This window comes from Patagioenas fasciata, chromosome 15 (genome assembly GCF_037038585.1).
Source record: "Patagioenas fasciata isolate bPatFas1 chromosome 15, bPatFas1.hap1, whole genome shotgun sequence".
NCBI lineage: Eukaryota > Metazoa > Chordata > Aves > Columbiformes > Columbidae > Patagioenas > Patagioenas fasciata.
Genome location: NC_092534.1, coordinates 12,885,397 through 12,903,976, shown reverse-complemented (window position 1 = coordinate 12,903,976; position 18,580 = coordinate 12,885,397). Strand labels below are relative to the sequence as shown.

The 18,580-nt window shown below is 54.7% G+C and overlaps 2 protein-coding genes across 2 annotated transcripts in view; one reads left to right on the top strand and one right to left on the bottom strand.

Annotated features, from left to right (window-relative positions):
• SLC5A10 (solute carrier family 5 member 10) overlaps positions 1–18,580 on the top strand; it is a 40,241-nt gene that overhangs the window by 13,993 nt on the left and 7,668 nt on the right. Inside the window, exons 9-10 of the mRNA XM_071815268.1 lie at positions 1,034–1,239; positions 3,549–3,684. Coding sequence (XP_071671369.1) covers positions 1,034–1,239; positions 3,549–3,684 — 342 coding nt within the window. The remainder of the gene's footprint in view (positions 1–1,033; positions 1,240–3,548; positions 3,685–18,580) is intronic.
• FAM83G (family with sequence similarity 83 member G) lies at positions 921–18,570 on the bottom strand. Its single transcript, XM_065850500.2, has 5 exons — positions 17,458–18,570; positions 11,267–11,434; positions 7,608–7,732; positions 5,258–6,704; positions 921–1,763 (listed from the first exon to the last, which is right to left on the bottom strand). The coding sequence occupies exons 1-5, from the start codon at positions 17,950–17,952 to the stop codon at positions 1,344–1,346; spliced, it is 2,655 nt and encodes an 884-aa protein (XP_065706572.2). The 5' UTR covers positions 17,953–18,570; the 3' UTR covers positions 921–1,343.

The following is an 18,580-nucleotide window of genomic DNA, read 5'->3' as shown; positions in this document are numbered from 1 at the left end:
CACCTCACACTGCCATGTCGAGGGAGACTGGGTGGAGGGTGGGAGGGATGCAGAATGCGACAGTCGGACCAGAGACGGCAAAACCCACTGAGGGATGGTCATGGGTCTTGTCTGGAGTCTCCCCTCCGTGAGAGCCACCAAGAGCCCAGACCCTCCTCCCTTCTCCTGAGCGCCAGCAGCTGCTGTGGGTATGGGGTACTGATGCACCCGCTGCGTGGGTGGCTGTGGGGGGAGCAGGGAGGGTGCCTCCCATCCCTCCCTCCTCCAAAAAGTGATGCCTCTGGCTCCGAAATTCTCCTGCCAGGGGTACTGGGGAGCTACAAGCAGTGTTCAGCCTGTGCTCCCCCTGGAGTGGGGAGGTGTTGGGGGCCAGGGCAGAGCCTGGGGGTTCGGCAGCTGCTGCTGGGGCTGGTGGTTGTGGCGCGGGAGGGAGCCAAGGCAGCTGTGAGGGCTTGGAGCCTTGCTTGCCGGAGCTTGTTCATGGCTGAGACCCAGGCCTGGGATCCCATTTCCTAAGAAAAATACAGGGAAGTGTCGTCTTTTTGTTTGTTTGTTTGTTTTCTCCTCCTCTGGGTGCTGGAGGTTTGGGGATGGAGCTGTGTTTGGGGGTTCTGGGGAGATTGGCTGGAGACTTGTGCCAAGGCACCTTGAGCTCTAATATACCAAGTCAAAGGCTACCTAATCTTGCATTTTAATAGTCCTAGGAGAGTTTCCCCTGCTCTGGGACTGGGGTGCTTTAACAAACAGGTTGCTTTTACAGTACGAAGTCGAAAGAGATGGGTCCCTTGAAGAGCCTTTTTCCCAGGACATGGATCACCCTCCAAAGGGAGGGTGGACTGCAATGGGACGTGCTGTGCAAAATGCTAATACAACAGTCTCTTAAATAACTAGAAGAAAACACAATAATAAACAAGCCCTCACTCTCCAGGCAGCACTTCCGAGCTAACAATTTGGCGAGCATTTTGCCAGCTGATCTCAGAGGCCACTGGGTTTTGCTCGACTCTGACCAGCCTCCCCCAACCATACTTTCCAGCTTTTAATGAGATCGGAGGTTACCCCAACCTGGAAGAGGCCTATTTAAAAGCCATGCCATCCAAGATCGTTCCCAACGCTACCTGCCACCTGCCCAGAGCGGATGCGATGCACCTTTTCCGAGACCCGATCTCTGGAGATCTGCCCTGGACCGGGATGACTTTTGGGTTGTCCATCATGGCCACGTGGTACTGGTGCACCGACCAGGTAAATGTAAACAAGAATCCCCTGCCCCATGTAACACAGCGTTGCCTGGGCTCCAGGCACGCTCTACCACCGTTCTCACCACACAAGTCCACCTGCATCAGTGCCTAGTGGTCCTTCTGGCCAGTGATCTCGGGGGGCTTCTTTTTGGAGTCAGTAGAAGTACCTGTGGTTCCCGCAACCCTGTTCTTGAGGTGTTTGGACTGCGACAGTTTGGAGAGAGGGATGCCGAGGGGTGTCCTCATCTCCTCCGTTGTCTTCTGGCTCTCTGGCAGGGAAGTTAAGCGTTTGCTTGATGCTTTGGGGTTGCCTGGGGAGAGGTGGCCGGGCTGGGTGGGCTTGCTGGGGCTGAAGGCTTTGCTCTGCCAGTAAGGCTGGCTGCCTGCAATGGTCTTTTTGGGTTCAGCTCCATCCCCTCTGTATTTGGTGGCCCCGAGGTGTTTCTCGTGTGTGGGGGAGCAGGAGACCTCCTTGCCTTGTTCTCTGCCCAGGGGGTTCCTGGATTTGTAGTGGTAGATGTGTGTCCCCTGTTTGTTAAAGAGCAAAGAGATGAGTTACTGCTGGTGGAAGGGTGCTGTGCCCCTACAAGGGCACCCCTTCACGTGTCTGCACTGTGGACTTGATCCTTGTGGACAAATCCTTCTGGCACCTGGTGCACTGCCTTGCCCAAATTATTCTGAGACTGGTGGCAGCTCAAAACTGCCTTAAGTCTTAACCAGTGCTGCTCCTCCGATTTCTTGCTTTGGCAACACACTGTCCTGCACATCACAACATCTCAGCAGGTGCTTCCTGAGCAGCCTTGGCAGCCCAGAGCTTGTCCCGAGCCAAGTCATTGCTGCCTGGAGACCCAGGACCAAGGACGCCAGCAGCATCTCAACACCTTCTCTCCAGCAGCAGCCTGAGCACCCGTTTTAATCATCTAAGTGTTAATTTCAGGCCCAAAGAGTGTTCAGTAATCCAGACCCAACCTATGGGATTAGATGGCTACCAAGATAAGATGAAAGGATGGAGGGTTGGGAGAGGAGGTGGGATCAGCAGACAACAGCGAGCTGCAACACCGCTGCGGGGGTGGCTCTGATTAGCTGGGTTGAGAGACACGTTTGGATTGGGTCTAAGCACCATTAAACTTAATTCTGGACTGGGTAAGGCCTTAACACACAGCTGTGGTCACCAGATATTTATCTGCCTCCTTGGGTGTGTCTGCACCGCAATCGGGAGGTGTGATTGCACCCTTTGCAGATGTACCCAGGTGAGATGGGATCTGGCGAGCACAGGTGCTGATGGCAGGAGGAGCCGGGAGGCTGCACCGACCTGCCCTGCCGCTGCTGCGACCCCCCGTGCTGCCTGCGCCGCATCTCCGCCACGCTGCTGCCATCATCTCGGGGTTCAGTGTTTTAGTCCTGGTATCCCAATGGCCTCTCTGGTCCTTAAGACACCTCCTGCTTTGACCAAGAGGGTTGCATTAAAGCAGTTTAGCTTAGGTAATGCTAGATTGATTTACTTATTTTGCTCAAAATCAGTGTTAAGGTCTGAGATGTCTTCAGGTGGGAAGGACTAAGGGTGATTTAGCTCCTCTCCCTTGGAGGTAATGGCGTGCCTGGTGTGGTGCACATGGTGTCTCAGCCGGATGATGGGTTCTGTGGCTCCTGATATACTCTGACTTTTGGACAGAAGTTAAACCACAGGTTCCCTGAGCATCCCATCCCAGGAACCAGCATCCTGCCCACCAGGGGCACAAGCCAGGGTTTGCTCAAAAGTGACCAGATCCTGCTGGATGCTGAGCAGTTTTCTGTAAGCCTTTGGGGAGAGCCTGAGCTCTTTTATAGCCAGCATTTCCTACAGATGATACCTGTTGAAGAGTGATTTCCTCAAAGCCCAAGGGCTGGCTGTATTGTGAATGGACACGGTTTGGCCAGAGCTTTGAGGTCCGATGGTTTGGCCAGTTTGGCTGGTAGAGCTGTGGTGGGAGGAGGCTGGACGTGGTGTCCATTTCATTGTGGTCACTCTTTGGGGAGGAAGCTGAATAGAAGGGGCAAGAAGGGAGAGGATGGTGGTGAGGAATGGTTGATCCTGGCAGCAGGACACGCTGCTGTGGTTGCACTGGGCTTTTGTGGTGCTATGGTACAACACCAACCCGTTACTGGTCTGGAGAGAAACCCAGCCCGTGGGTTGGGTACACATCTACACTGCTTTTGAGAGCTGCCTTTGGGCCTGATACCTGGTGGCTCCAGCACTTGGAGATGCTCAGGATGCAGTTTAGCAAGGAGGAGACTGCTGTGGAGCAGGAGATGTTGGTGGCTGCTCTCCCACAGGTCATCGTCCAGCGGTCACTCTCTGCTAAGAGCCTGAGTCACGCCAAGGCCGGCTCCATCTTGGCCAGCTACCTGAAGATGCTGCCCTTGTTCATCATCATCATGCCAGGGATGATCAGCAGGGTCCTGTACCCAGGTAAGGCCCTGCCGTGTGGACGCAGAGCTGACAGGGTGGGAATTTGTCTGGAAACCTCTGTTCTGGGGGCTCTGTGGGAGGGAGAGGGACAGGAGAGGACCTGCATGTCCCCAGTGCTCTCCTTGTGCTCAACGTGCGTCAATCAACTCTCCTATACTCTATGAACCGTGCACCTGGTGCGAGCAGGACTGCTCCATGTATTTTGGCAGGACAATGCTCCAGGGGTGACTTGGATGTCATGTTCTTGATGTAATGGAAAACATCATGTTTATCCTGAGTGAGCCTCCACCTGGATTTTGGGCTATGCTGAGCTCTGGGCCAGCACATGAGAAATGTGGACCCAGAATAAAAACGTTTGGTGGGGTTGATGGTGGTTCCTGTCAGAGCTGAGGTTTCTAGAGAGCTTTGGTTTATATTTTTTTACACACAAAAGAAACAACTCTCTGCACATTTCCACCAGCTGAACGCTGGCTTTCCTAACCCTGACGGTGTATTAATTATCTGCCTTTCATCAAAGGGCCACAAGAAGTTATTGCAGGAACATCTGCTACTCTCAGCAAGGTGGCACCCGGGTACCTGGGTCACAAAGCATCAAAGGGCTTGGTGCTCCTCACCCTGTGCAGCTCCGCAGGACGCGAAGGGAATATGTCATGTGTGACGATTAAAACCCTGCTCTGAGCCTGTGTCACCAGTTGGGAAGGGAGAAGCAAGTGGACTCTGGGCTAGTAAATTTAAATCCCTGTAAATAGAGATTAGATGCTCAGCTGGGGTAACCTCAAATGGCTTCAGTGATTTCAGCTGCTGATTCAGCCCTGGAGGGTTTGAATGTTCTGAAAACAGCGAGTGCGGAGAAACCAAAATGTTTGGTGATGGTGCAAGAGGCTGCAGTGTTTGGGTGGAAAAACAGAAGATTGACCCTGCAATCCCTCTGCCTAGATGGGGTGATGCTCCTGCTGTGGCGGGGGTGCTGGTGTGCACCCCATGTTTTGCAGCGGGGTGCTGACATGCACCCCATGGCGTGATGAGGTCTGGCATCACTCGTGGATCATCCACGAAGCTGCTGACTGCAATGTTTGCCCACAGAGGTTGCCATCCCTGTTTCTCCACCATCTTGCTCTGCCTAATTACTTGTCCAAGCGCTTTTACTTTGATGCTAATCAGTTTTGCGAGGAGCTAGAAAACAAGCCTGAAAAGGACACGCCTGCATGCGCAGTCTGTCCCTGGCTGGGCACGATGCCACCACTGATGGGCTGTGGGACGGGGCCATGAGATAATCTTTAATTCCCAATAACCTGTCTTTTACCAGCCGTTCCCATTGCACTCCCAGGCACCAAGAGCTGTGACTTGGCCACGACCTTCCCAACCAAGAGTACCTCTTGGGTGACTCCTACTATTGCCGCGTGTAGGCTGTTAGTCTCCTGTATGAGGAGTCTGATCTTGGCATCTAGGATGCGACACCAAAACTTAGGGCTGAAACCACACCTTGGCTGAGCTGGCTGGCTGGGTCACCTCCAGGTTTGCAGGCTTTGTAGGGTGGAGGAACATAGAGAAGGTTTATAGTAAAAAGTCCTACCTGTGTAGCACTGCTGGGGTAGGAGCTGTTGCCATCCAGGACGGTGCGTGGCAGCACACACCTAATCTCCACGGCGTTGCTCCTCCTCTTGGTTATGTCCTCCATGCGGACGTGCTTCAGGGATGGGAGGCTTCCCAGGGGGCTGAGGAAGGTGCCCCGGCTGATGTGAGGGTCACTGAGCTTCCTCTGGATGGGAAGGATCTCCCCGTTGTGGGTGACGTCCGAGTTGGTTCGCCGGAGTGGCCCGTAGCGATCCCTCACCTCAAAATATTCATCTGAGATGGAGGAGGCGTTGGAGCGGCGGTAGCTGTGGTCAGCAGAGCTGCTGGAGTAGCTCTCCTGGTCACTGAGAGTGATGTACTCCTCTTCCTCCTCTTCCTCCTCTTCTCCCACCCCATTGTGGGCACAGGGTGGCCCTTTGTCCTCCTGTGGCCCTGCCACTGGCCGGTCTGGCTGGACATGGCAGGTGTCCATTGAAGCTCCTTTGGGGTTCTCTTCCAGTTCCTGCTTCATGCCCGCGTGGTTGGCCAGTGGTGGTTGTGTGTCACTCTCTGGGGCAGTGCTGCTGTCACAGGGTGTAATGACTTTGGTCACGAGAACACCAACAGGGATTGTCCTTGGCTTTGGAACCAGGGGCTTGATGTCCTCCGGTGTCTCCTCTGGTGGCTTCAAGCGGTGGCCCAATGGTGAAGTGGCAAACATGCCTGTCTGCTTCATTGTCCAGCTGGTGCCTTCAATGGGGCTGGTAGCGGGGACTGCAGGAGCTTCCATGGGGGTCTGCGCAGTCTGTCTTTGGCAGGGAGACACCAGAGGTGGCTCTTGATCTGAGTTTTTCTTCATCTCCATCTCCCTGTTCTTCAGCATCTGCCGGTGCTGGGCGCTGGCCTGGGAGACATCGCAGACTTTGATGCGGTTCATCTGTGAGAGCTTCACGTTCTTTATGTTTGGGTCAATAATGTTGATGTAGCCCAAGACTTCACTCCCAGGCTCAGGGTCAGGCTCGACCCAGGTGGGCAGATAGTCAAACATGTTGGCTTTCTCCAGGTTCAGGAGGCCAGGGTGGATGAGGAGGGAGAGGTCTGCTGTGTCACCATGCCTGTCACCTGCCTGGCCCTCGGGCAGGCCTTTACCTTTGTTGTCCATCTTCTGGTTTTTATCCTGGTTCTCAGATGAAGTCTTGCTGATCTGGTCAGCGCTCTTGGCCTTCACCAGGGCATATTTAGGGTTGATCAGCTTCTTCACCACAGCGTTGGCGGGGGTCACCGGCACGACAGAGGGCAGCGTTACGGGCTCGGGTTCAGGCTCTTCACCCATGGAGATGGACTTGAGGCTGACTCCCTTGGACATGAGGTAGAGCTCCTGGAACTGCTTGTCAAACGCCTCCACCACTTGGCCCGAGAGGACTGTGATGACATTTCGGTCCGTCCTGGCTGCAGACCAGGTGAAGCTGGAACAGAAATGTGTTGGAAATTCTCTGAGCGCTCGCTGGGAAATAACACACCTCTCCCCAGCCCTGGCTTTCCCCAGGGGATGGACGGTGCTGGTAGGGACGTGATCTCGCTGTCAACATTAATAATAACGAGATCAAAGGAAAAGCTCTTGTCCTAAATTGGAATGAAGGGTTGAAGTCTTGATCACACGGAACTTGAAGTCAAAATAAAAGGTATTTGCTGTGGGCCAGTTAGTTTTTCACTTTAGTGTTGGTCGCTTTTCCTTTCACAGTTTAGGTTAGTTAAGAAAGGAGGCACGTAAATGTATGTTTTTTGTTGTGGCCAGAAAGTAGGAAATGTTTCAGTTCCATGTTTATGAAACTTGTCTTTTAGAGCTGAAAAGCTTATTGAAAGTCATCTGTTTCTATCAAAGCAAGTTTTCATTTGGACAAATTGGACAACATTTGGGGTAGGAAAAGTTTAACTGGAAAACCTGAGGTCAACATGAGAGCAAGGACTGGCTGTGGTTTGGAGCCTTTTGCCTAGCACTGTGCACTATCATCATTGCATCCATGGCAGAAGTACATGGTGTCCCACCACCTCTGAGGTCTCTGTCCTAGACCTGCCCATGGGGGGCCCCTTGGTCCCTCTCCAAATCTCAGGATAAGGCCTTGCAAAATCATCTAGTTAAAGATGTCCCTGGTCATTGCAGGGGGGGTGGACTAGGTGACCTTTGAAGTTCCCTTCCAACCCAAACTATTATATGATTCTATGATGTCCCAGGTTAGGAGGAGAAGAGCAAGTCTGAGATGGAGCCTTGGGGCCAGGCTGAGCAGAGACCAGGACTTGGACCACATGGGTCCATGTTGGTCTTTGACCAACACCTTTGCGGAGTGGGCAAGGAAGATGCTGCTGATTACCTGTAGGATCCACACATGGCTCGGTCCCCATCCACAAACATGAACTTCTGGGCCAAAACCCCTTTGAACTTGGTGGCTGAACGTGTGAAAAACTCTGTCCCCCCCGTGCTCCGGACTCGCAGGTTCTGCAAAGCAAAGGCAGAGGTGTGAGCAGAAGCAAAGGGCTGGTCTGCAGAGCATCGTCACACCTCCACCAACACCTGAGGATTCTCCATTGCCCCTCCAAGCATTGGGAAATGTCCTTCAAGGCCGGCTCACAGGAGCCCACAATGATGGGAAGATAAAATAATTTGCTCAGGCCACCCAGTGAACCAAGGAGTTGGCTTCAAGAACTTCCCACTTTGCCCGTATGTTGGGCAGAGTTTTCTAACTCAGCGCTGCCCACATCTGTGCGTGAGCCCCGTGTGACACTGCTGCCAAACTTTCCATCTCTTGCAGTCTGTGCAAATGTCACCATGGGAGAGGTGATTCTCCACCTCTGACCCAGCAGGAGATGTACAAAGAAGGGTTTTTAGGGGGAGCTGGTGACCCCACGACAGTGCATGTGGACCTGATGGTAGTGGGCTTGTCCTCCACCTGGCTACCCCCTCGCTGTGCTCTGAAATTTGAGCATCTCCCCCTGTTTTTAATGATGAGTGGGGGAAAAAAAAAAAGAGAAAGAAAAACAGCGTGGCAACATCTTTTCACCCTTGGGAAACGAAACCGGGAGACGTGGGCCAACAGGCTTCATCCCACGGCGTGTCCCTGCGGAGGTGGCTGGGGAGTGGGACATTTCCCTGAGCAGGGAGCCAGGGCATGGAGGGGCAGCCCAGGCTTTGAGAAAGTGACTTTTATCTTCAGTCTGGCTCATGCCTCTGTGGTTTCTTTTTTTTCTGGAGGGCACCAGCACATTTTTGCAGTGGAGCAGATAGCATCTTTCACTGCAAATGGTCTCCCTGGGGTGAGGAGAAAATATTTTCTCAAGAAAACACCTGCATTCCTCCTGTTCCTGCTGAGATGTTGGCAAAGCCGTTGCTAAATGCACTGTGTTGTCACTAGGTCATACCCTTCCATGGCTGGTTTTCTTCTTTGTGGTTTTGTTTTGTTTTTAAAAAGCATGCAAAGTATTTGTCTTCCCCACCTCCAGCATTCCTCATCTGCTTCCCTGGGGTCTCCCCTCGCCCTGTAGCCCATGACCCAGCACAGCCCTAAGCTGGCGTGCAAGCTGAGTTTGGGCACCCCGGTCCCCACTCCTGTGAACCTGGTAGGAGGGACAGGATTCAGTTCTGGTTTTAGTGTGGTGCAAAAGCAAAAGCTTTCCCAGCTGAGTTTCCAGGGAAGTTTTCCACACTAGGTGGAAAAGGGCGGTTGTTTTTTGTTGTGGGTTTTTTTGTTTGGTTTTGTGGGGTTTTTTTTTGTATTTTCTAGCATTCAGCTTTTTCCTGGTGTGGCTGGGGGGAATCCAGTGCTGAGCACCCCAGTGTCCAGCAGCAGGCAGCACTACGGGCGGCTGGCAAGCAAGGAGGTTGGGGTGACAATTCCCATCCGTGTCCCATGTTGTTCCTACACATGTGGCTTTCCAGGGACTGAGGATCACACCAGCAGCTGCTGGGTAACGCTTGCACCCAAGGCTGAGCCCTCTACCCATCGCCAGCATGGGGTCCCTGACTCACAGCTCCCCCAGGATGCCGATGCTTCCCATTCCAAACCAGACTTTCACACAACGGCCCAAAGCAGCCGTGGGTTTTTCTCAGGTAACACCCCAGGGACCGCATCTCCCCAGAATCAGGGTGCTGGTTCCCTTTCCCTGCCTCCTCGCTCCCGGCGTGTTGCTGCTGTTAGGTAAGATCTGTTTATTTAATCTCTCCCAAGACGAGCGTGCAGCAAGCGAGCGCCCGGCGCCGTGGCCGCCTGCCGAGCCCGGGACGGGCTGAATCACTCCACAAACACTCGCCGTTGCTCAACAAAGCGACCGTCTTGCCCGAGCCGGCTTGCTAATTGTGAAGCGTGGAAGGCACTGAGATAACGATGTTTCGTTAGCATCTCCTGGCTAACGAAGCAGCAGCTCCCAGACACTGCCCTAGTTTCCTCACTGCCTCCTGCGTCCCATGCCAGCAAATTGGCTGCAATGTGTGGCAAATCCCAACTTCTAGACGTGTTGCCGAGCTCTGCAGATGTTCTCCTGCTTTTCCAGTCCTTCCACCGGGTTGCATTAAAACACCGGCGTGCGTCAGCTCTGGCTTTTCTGGTCTTGGAGCAGCAGCAGTCTGCAGGATACCAGTTTGGACATGGGTCAAAGCTCAGCTGAGTCTGCTTTAATTGTTGTGAGCAGCAATTAAGCAGGGCTGGCAGGTTTGTTAGCTGGGGAAGGTGTGATGCTTGGCTGGCTGATGCTTTTGGCTCCCTGGGAAGGGGGTCCCTAATTTCCCCCTGTGTCCCAGCCCAGTGTTGAGGGTGTCGTGGCTCCTACATGTTCCTGCTCAGCTGGGGGTTCGCCCTCACCGTAAGCAAATTTTGGTGAGCTTGCCTGGGCACGGGCATCCCCGCCAGCCCTTTGGCAGCTGATGTGCGCGGCCGGGTGACGTCAGGCGCAGAAACATCACTTTTCTGCCAAGCAACAGGCGAGGCCGAGCGACTCGCAGGCAGCGGGTGAAGCACAGCCAGGAGAGGGGTGTCTGCAAGCCCCGGGTTTAAATTGCTGGGCTGCTCCAGCATGTTTGCTTCTGTCACTGTTCATTGGAGGGTTGTGCCCAGCAGAGAGCACAGGGCTCTGTCCAGAATAAGGGTCCTAACTCCTGAGGCTGATATAACCCCATGTCCCCTCCTCTGCCCCCTCAAGCCCCTCCACCTTTGCATGAATACCATACAAAGTGATTTCTGCTGCACCCCCCACATGGACAGAGATGTGTAAGGACTTTTTGGGCACTTTGGGCTGGGGACCAAGCTCCTGTGCTGCTGGGCATCCTCTGTGCTGCTTTATCTTCCCTCTTTTCAAACAGGATTTGTGCACAGTGGGTGAACACGGTGTGTGCGGGCAGATTGGTCCCACCGGTGCGCTGCCCAGTGAGGGCGTCCTTGGCAGCTGCCAGGGCCACAAGCAGCTCCCTGCTCCACTCCTGGCCCCGTGCTGGGGTGGAGGACCCAGAAAAGGGGAAAATCTAGTGTTTCAATTCCAGCCTCTGACTTGCAAGAAAGCCTGAAAGTGAGAGAACTGGCCGATGGTTGCTCCTGCCAGTCCTGACCTTGGGGCTGGTGACAACCCAGCCCTGGCAGAGCATCCTGCCTCTCACACCATCCCTTTTGCTGTCTTATTCACCAGCAAGGGCTGAAAATAGAGGTTTGCCCTGGGCTTTGCAGTGCTCTGCAGCCCCCTGATCCCTCATTTGCCCCCAAACCAGCTCCGGCTGGTACCTGAAGCCCTGCTGGGGTTTCTGCGTCCAGCTTTGCTGTGGGGAAATTTGTGTCCCCATCTCTCACTTCTCCCCTCTGTTCTGCTGCTTCTGGGTTTGGGCACCACCTTCAGCTTTGGCTACATGGAAAATGGACTTAACTCATCCAGTACTGCCAAAGTTTTGGGGTTGTGATGCCCCCAAGACAGGAGGGAGCAGGGCTGATAGCTCTGATTATCTCCCTGCATTGGAAGAGGTCACCCGGCCCCAGTCCCTTTGGGTCACCCGTACCTTCAAGTGTCCGGCGTGCATGTGGGCTCGCTCGCACATCTGAAGGAAGTGCTTCACGTTGGTCTCATCCAAAATGATGTAAACTCCCACTTTCCTCTTGAAACCCGCGTCCAGGAGGTCCTTGAATATGTCTACATCGGTGAACATGTCCATGACCACCGCGATGACCTAGAGAGAGAAGAGACGTGAGTCTGTGGGGCATGGCCAGGTGGCAACCCTGGCATGTAGCTGGTGGAAAGCAGGAGCCCCCTGTCCTGTTCCTCTGCTGTCACTACAGGTTTGGTCTTCTGTGGTGGCCTGTAACATAATATACTTGTGAAAAAGGGATTTCTCAGGGAGAATCTAACTTTCTTGCTTCTAACAAGTTCCACGTGTTTCAGAGACCACTTTCTGGCTGAGAAGTTTGGTGTTTCTTTGCTGCAGCCCCACCGTGGGGAGCACCAGTGATGTAAGGATGTCTGTCTGTCCGAGTATCTGGACACCCCTGGGATACATTCAGGAGCCGAAATGACTTTCAATACCTTTTTGAAAAACAGGCTAGGGTGTGAGCTGGCAAGGTTGCTTAAGAGCAGGCAGGAGTTTGCAGCTCCCAGTGCCTGCGACTGGCTGATGTTCCAAGTCCAGGCTGCTGCTGCTGGCGGTGTGGTTGGGTTCAAGGGTGGCCCGAAGCAGAGCACTGGGGACGGTTGGTGGTTTTGTTATCAGGGCTGCGGATCGCTTTATTGGTCTCACTGCATGCCTGGGAGCCTGGACGATGGTACCAGCACCCCATACAGTGACAACAGGGTTTGTCACAAAGCAGTGTCACTGTTCCCTGTAAGACGGAGCTGCCTTTGCACCCAGGGAATTTGCTGCTGTGGTGAAGCTGGGGCGAGTCCCACGTGTGATAGAAAGGTGGGTCTGTGCCGTGTCCAGCTGCACTGGGGTTTTGCTAGGATGGTTCTCTGGGCACCAAAGTTCACTCCACGCCTGTGGATTTGCCTTCCCAGAGGTGGCGTTGCCCATGGCACAGCAGTGCAGAGATGTGTGTGGCAGAGGGGCTGCAGGCAGCTGAGCATCTCGGTGCAATCCCTGGGTAGCAATCGGGTAGCACAGACCTGTCTGCCTCCCCTCGTCCTGCACGGGGTTGCAACAGCCACGCAGGAAAGCAGCTTGTCCTCAGGGCACTGGCGTGTCACCATGTCATTGTCCCATGCTTGGAAACCCGTCAGTGCCACCATGTTTGTGGCTGTGCCTGTGTCAGGGGAGATGGGGGCTCTTGGTCCTTTGCCCTTCCAGGAGGACACAGGGAGGCCCCAGGATGCTCCTTCCTTGGGAGAGAAGGGATCAGGATGGTATCAGGCACTTGTACACTCAGGCACGTTCAGACCAGGGTTCTCAAAGCACCAAGCTGCCTTTTAATTAGCTTTGTGCCACAGGAGGTGGAGAGCTTTAATTAGGAAGAGGATTGTGCATGATGACACTGTCGGCTCTTCCTTTTCTGCAGGCAATGGGGCAAGGAGCGAGGCTGCGTGGGGAGCCCCAGCCCATGTTGGTTCTGGTGCTGCCTCGACCTCCCTAACCCTGGCCACACACAAACATTTCGGGAGGTGCCAGTGAGCTGAGTGAGAGGCGATTTCATGGCTGTGCCACTTGATTTTCGCCAAATTTCCTTTTATCCTCACCTGAGAGCTTCTCAACAGCCCTTGTCATGAAAGGATAAATCCTTGTTTTCTTGTGCACCCACTCATGTGTTTTGCATGTCCTGGATGTCCTGGCGGGGAAATTGAGGCAGAAAACTGGGTATCACTTTGCATGGGCTGTCCAGCTAGGGCTGCGCTTGTCTCGCCAGCAATGTAAAGTGGGACAGGTTCAAAGCTACTCCTAAAGCTCAGGGCTTGGCTTTTCTATTTGCAACAACCGGGGAGGGGCTGTGCTGTCTGCTGTGAGTGTTGGGTGAGGGACACCTGCGCTGGGACAGTGTCTCCCCAGCTGGAGAAGGTGTGTTTGATGTCACTTTCCTCATGTCTCTGACACCGATGTTACCTGTGGCCACGGTCATGTCACTTTGCCTGTGCGCTGCATTTTCTCCAGTGGCGTTTGAGGGCTTACAAAATGGTGATGAGAATAGTATTGCTTCTGTTTTGGGAGGAAAAAGGCATTTTCTCACTGTGGTCCTGGCATTCCCAAGGCCTTGGCTCGCTGCCATGGCTCTGAAGATGGGAAGATGCTTTGCAGGGATGCGAGCAGGGCACGGTGATGTCCACCCCACCCAGCACCGCTCATGGTGGGGGATGGCAAGCAGGCAGCGTGCTGCAAATGCCCACGTTTTCAACCCGATTCCTCCTGTTGGGCTGGTGCATCTCGTCGCTTCTCAATGCTTCTGCTTCCCTCCCCGCCGCGTCTTGCCTGCAGGGCAGGCTTGGCCTTCGTTTGTCACCAGGATCACACAGAATCTTGCCAACGCGCTGCCCTGGCACGAAATGGGCTGGGGAGAGTGAGAACAGTGCTGGCAGCGCTCCTGGTGCTGTGACTGTCCGGGGACCACAGGGATGAAATCTGCTGCTGGGCTCTCTGTGCTTGAACCTGAGCTGCGACCAGTTGGGTCCAGGCCAAACCCAGGTGTAGGGTTTAATCTGCAAAGAATGGAGGTTGGTCTGCTCCGGAGAAGTGAAATCCTGTGTGCTGTTTGCTCCCCAGCCCAGGGAATGGGAGTGTCTGGAGCAAACCCTGCTGACAGGAGCGAGCTTGATTCCTCTGTCACCTCTAACCTCGTGCTCAGTGCTGGGATGGTTCCTGGCAGCAGGAGAGTTGCGTCTCTTCCCAAAACCCCTTTGCTGCTGCATCATCTCAGGAGCGTCGCCATCCCTTTGCTGTTCATCTGGAGGGCGCAGAGAGGACCAGTCCTGAATCTCCAGCTCCCAGCACCTAAGTGGGTGATGCTTTTCTTCCCAGGAGCTGCCAAGGTCCACTGGATGCAGCAGATGTTTTGGTGCCAGGCCCCAACACCATGAGGAGTGTCGAGCATCACATCCCCTCAGACACTGGGCAAACAGTGTTGGGATCCTACTGAACAGCTTGGATGAGCACGTAAACTGCAGGATCATGTTTTATAGAGGAAATTACAGCTCTTTATTAGCTCACTCTGAGTCATCAGATAATGACTTTTGGGGCGCACCACGTGGGCATTCAATAAATTAGGGAGGCACCAAGGCACAATTAGAGGAAGCGCGTTGGGATGAGGGAGAGGTGGGACAAGTAACGTTAATAATTGCTCTCCCCTGTCACCCCTTTCATCCAGGAATGGCAGAAGGTTTTGTAAACAGTAATTAATAGAACCTCCCAACCTTTGCTGGAAGTTGCTCAGGTTAATTATGTCACCACAATCCCAGCCTGGAACCTCAGGTGCAGAGAAGAGGTCAGAATCACTGCTGTCCCCAGTGGCTTTTGGCCAAGGTCAGTGTTTTCAGCCTGCTCTGGTTTCTGGTCAGATTGACCCAAAATCCAAAAAAATCTAAAGAAGAGAGGAGGAGAGGTGCCTCCCCACCCCTCCCATGAGCTTTGCAGCCCAAGGGGATCCGCATCAAGATGGAGACAGCCGTGCCATGCCTGGACCTGGTGAAGGTCTCCAGGATGAAGTCCCATGTCCCTGACCACCTCTGTTGCCCACGAAGATGAGGATTTGCTGGGAGAGCAGGGACATGGCTACAGGATCCTGCCTCTCTTGGCTTCCATTTATTCCGAGAAAGAGCAGGAGATCATTTGCATCCCCTGTTCCGGCTCGCCTGGGTTTGCCTCTCCGCAGAGCAAAGCTCTGAACTCAGCAGCGTTTGGCCTTGATCCTGCAGGCAAGTAGGTTCATCTGCACCATCAAAGGGGCTTCACATCCCAGCTCTTGGCTTCCTCACCCCAGCTCGGAGCTGCTGGGAGGCTTTCCAGCGTCAGCAGTGCTCATGCGGGCTCTGAACTTTCCTTGTCTGGGCCGTCTGTCGGGTGAACTTTGCTCTTCTGGCCACAGGACAGCAAACCCGCGTGGCAGTGTTTGGTGCTTGTCACCTGGGAGTATTCCTGACTGAGTGGCTTTGACAACAGCTGGAGCAAGGGTCAGGCTCTGGGATGTGGCACTGACGCTCTCCCGAGCTCCTTCACGGGAGGATGAAGAGCACGGGTATTGCCCGGTCGGATGGGACAATTCAGCTGGGATCTCCGCAGGAACACTGCAGGAAGGATGTGCCACATGGCCAGCCTACGTGACATCTGACGGGGTGGCAGCTGGACTGTTTCTCTGTCCCATCTTGGCTTCCTCAGTTGAACCCTTTCACCTCTGAGCTGCCATGAAGACTTTAAGCCTCAGCTGAAAGCTCTGGGTGCAGGGGAAGGGGGGTCTAGCCCAGTGTCCCCATGCTTAGGACCACCGCATCAGTGGTCACCTGGGTGCAGCTGTGTGACAAACTGCGGTCCTCGTATAGGAGATGGGGGGTCTGGAAGCCCCACAGACTGCAGGTTTGAAGTTACACACCCATGTCTATGTTTTCTGGGATGCCACAACTACCAAGCAGGATCCTGCACATCACCAGTGGTGTCACCACATCTCATCCCACCAGCAAGGGACCACCTGGACCAGGAAGCAGAGCCCAGTCCTGCTCACGTGGCATCAAGGTACCGGTGACAAGCACAGCGGCATCAACCGCGGCCCCGTCCCTGCGGCTTGGAGACGCTTCGGGGAGAGGTGGGGACGGTGCCGGCAGCGGGGCCTGGCAGCTGCCTGACTCACCCGCCGCTCTGCTGAGCAGGAGGTGGTGGGATGACTCAGGAGATGCTGTCGGTGTGGGGGCAGGTGGGAAGCGGTGAGTAGGCAAAGCCGGGCAGGAGCTGCAAGCCCAGGTCAGAGGCAGCTGGAAAGACCCAACAATGAGACATTTGTAGTGGGTGAGTTCTCCCATCCTCCATCCCAAGGGACTTCAGCCTTCCCTTCCCTTTGCTCACTGCAAAGCCCTTTGGTGGGGGAAATGTTGCAGATAAGGACAGGTCATGTCAGCTTTTGCAAGGTGACAGTGGCCAGAGATGGCTCTTGTCCCCGGCCCTGATCTGATGCATCAGCCATCCCTGTGAGCCTCAGACATGTCAGGATATAAGTTTTCCTGCCTGAGCTGGAGCTTCTTGTGCTCAGACCCACAGCCCTTGGTCCTGGAGATCCTCTGAAGGCTGTGTGCCACCAGGCTTCCCTCCTACCAGGATCTGCCAGCCCCAGGACCATCCCTGGAGCCAGGCAGACCCAACACATCCTCACCTGTCTCCCCCAGCTCCATGGCCACCCTGGAAAGGGTCTTCCTGTTTTCCTGCTGGAGCATCCCTAGGGTTGGAGCTGGATTTCTCAAGGGAGTGGACATACAGAGCTCAAAGGGCTTCAAAGCACCACAAAACTAGCAGATACTGACCTCTCCTGTGCTTCCCAGCTGGGACTGGGTCACTGGGAAATATCACTTCTGGCCTTCAACACATGCCACATCTCCCTCCTTCCCTGCTCCTCCTGCCCATGACACCAGCCTGACTCCATCGCTCCTGCACCCCACCTCCTTTCTCCTTGCTTTGATGCCACAGGGAGGACAAGCCTCAACCCAAATCCCTTTGGCATCTCCCCAGCTTTGTCCTGCACATCAGTTCATCCTTTTCCTCTTAAAGCCAGGATGAGGCCACCTTGGAGCACCACAGTGAGTGCAGGCCAAGCTTGACCCTCATTACATGTCAGCATCAGACCGGTGGCTGCTTTGCCCCAGGGCTGAATTTGGCTCCTCCGGTTCCTGTGTGTTGCCGTACACAGTCACACAGAGCTCTGGAAATACCAGCCGTGAGGTGCCTGGGACCATGGGCTCGCAGCTGGCAAGCAGTTCAACCCATTTTTCTCCCCGGTGGTTTTCCCCACAGCCCCATAGGGACCCTAGGATTAATGATGCTGCTGTACAGATCATGGGAAGGGCCACATTGCTCCAGGAAGCGTTGGACCAGGCTAAGAGCATCCTCAGCAAAACCTGATCCCCAAATATCGGTTACACTGAACGAACACGGAAAAATCCAAGTGCTTGACCCCAACGCCTTTGCTCAGACAGAACTTCCCGCAGGATGGGGATTGCCTGGCTGAGCTGGACTCTAGGATCTGTCTTTGGCAGGATAGCCTGGGCAAAATCCTGCCCTGTCCCCGCGGCGGACCTCACCTTCTGAGCCTGGCAGATCATCTTCCGCACCACCTCCTTGATGTGCGCTTGCCCCTCGATGGGTGGCTGCATGTAGACGGTGGCGCGGGTGACGCCGCGGTAGGCGATGGTCTCGGGCCAGCCCAGGTCCAGCTGGGGGATGGAGCGGTCGGACCGCTGGGGCCAGTACTCCAGGGAGGGGGCCACGTCCTGCTCATCCCCTTGGCTGTTGTGGTCACCTTCGTTGTCCCCCGCGCTGCTGCCGTGACGTGGGATGTACTCGGAGCCGGGGTCGTATGTCTCCAGAGTGTCCAGGATCTTCTTCAGCTCCAGCTCAGAGAGGAAATCCCTGATGTTCTCCTTCTTCAGGACCTCATAGAAGGCATCAGGGCCACGGGAGGCCAGTGCCTCCAGGGCCAGGCGTTGCTCCTCACTGTAGAAGAACTCGGGTTTGGACTCGCTGGACCTCCAGTTGACGTGGCTGTCGTCCAGGCACTGCACCTGGGAGAAAGCCATGGTGACCGTGCACACCGGTGCCCTCTCTGAAGGGAGCTCTGTACCTCCGGTGAGCACTGGATGTCAACAATAAATAAGGAATCAATTATTCCCCAGTCTTTAAATACACGATTTGCTTGGCTTTGCCCTCCCCGGCTCAATGCGCAGCTGGGGAAACGTTCTGCTCCTTTCTCCACCGGCTCCTGCCACGCTGGAGCTCTTCTTGGCCCGGGAGGAGGATTCGGTTTCTCACTTGCTCCCGGCTCTGCCAGTGAGGAAAACCTGGAGCTTCCCACGGCTGGGGCTGCGGGGCAGAGATGGCCCCGGGCAGGCACACACCACCGGGAAGGTCCTCTACCTCTGGCTCCACGCTCTTCTCATCCTCCACTCTTTCAAGACAACAATAATACCGGATAAAAGAAAAAGTGGAAAACAAATGAACAAACAAAAAGGCTTAACAGGGAGCAGAGAAAAGCAGGATTTCTCAGCCCAGATGCTGTCCTGGGTTATCGTATCTGGAGAACCGGGTCAGCTGGTGGGTTTTGCGGCAGCGAGCGTCTCCATCAGCCTCTCGTGCATTGCCCTGGTCGGTTATTTCGGGCTCCTGCCAGCACACACAGTGCCGGGCCGGACAGGTAAGAGCAAGAAG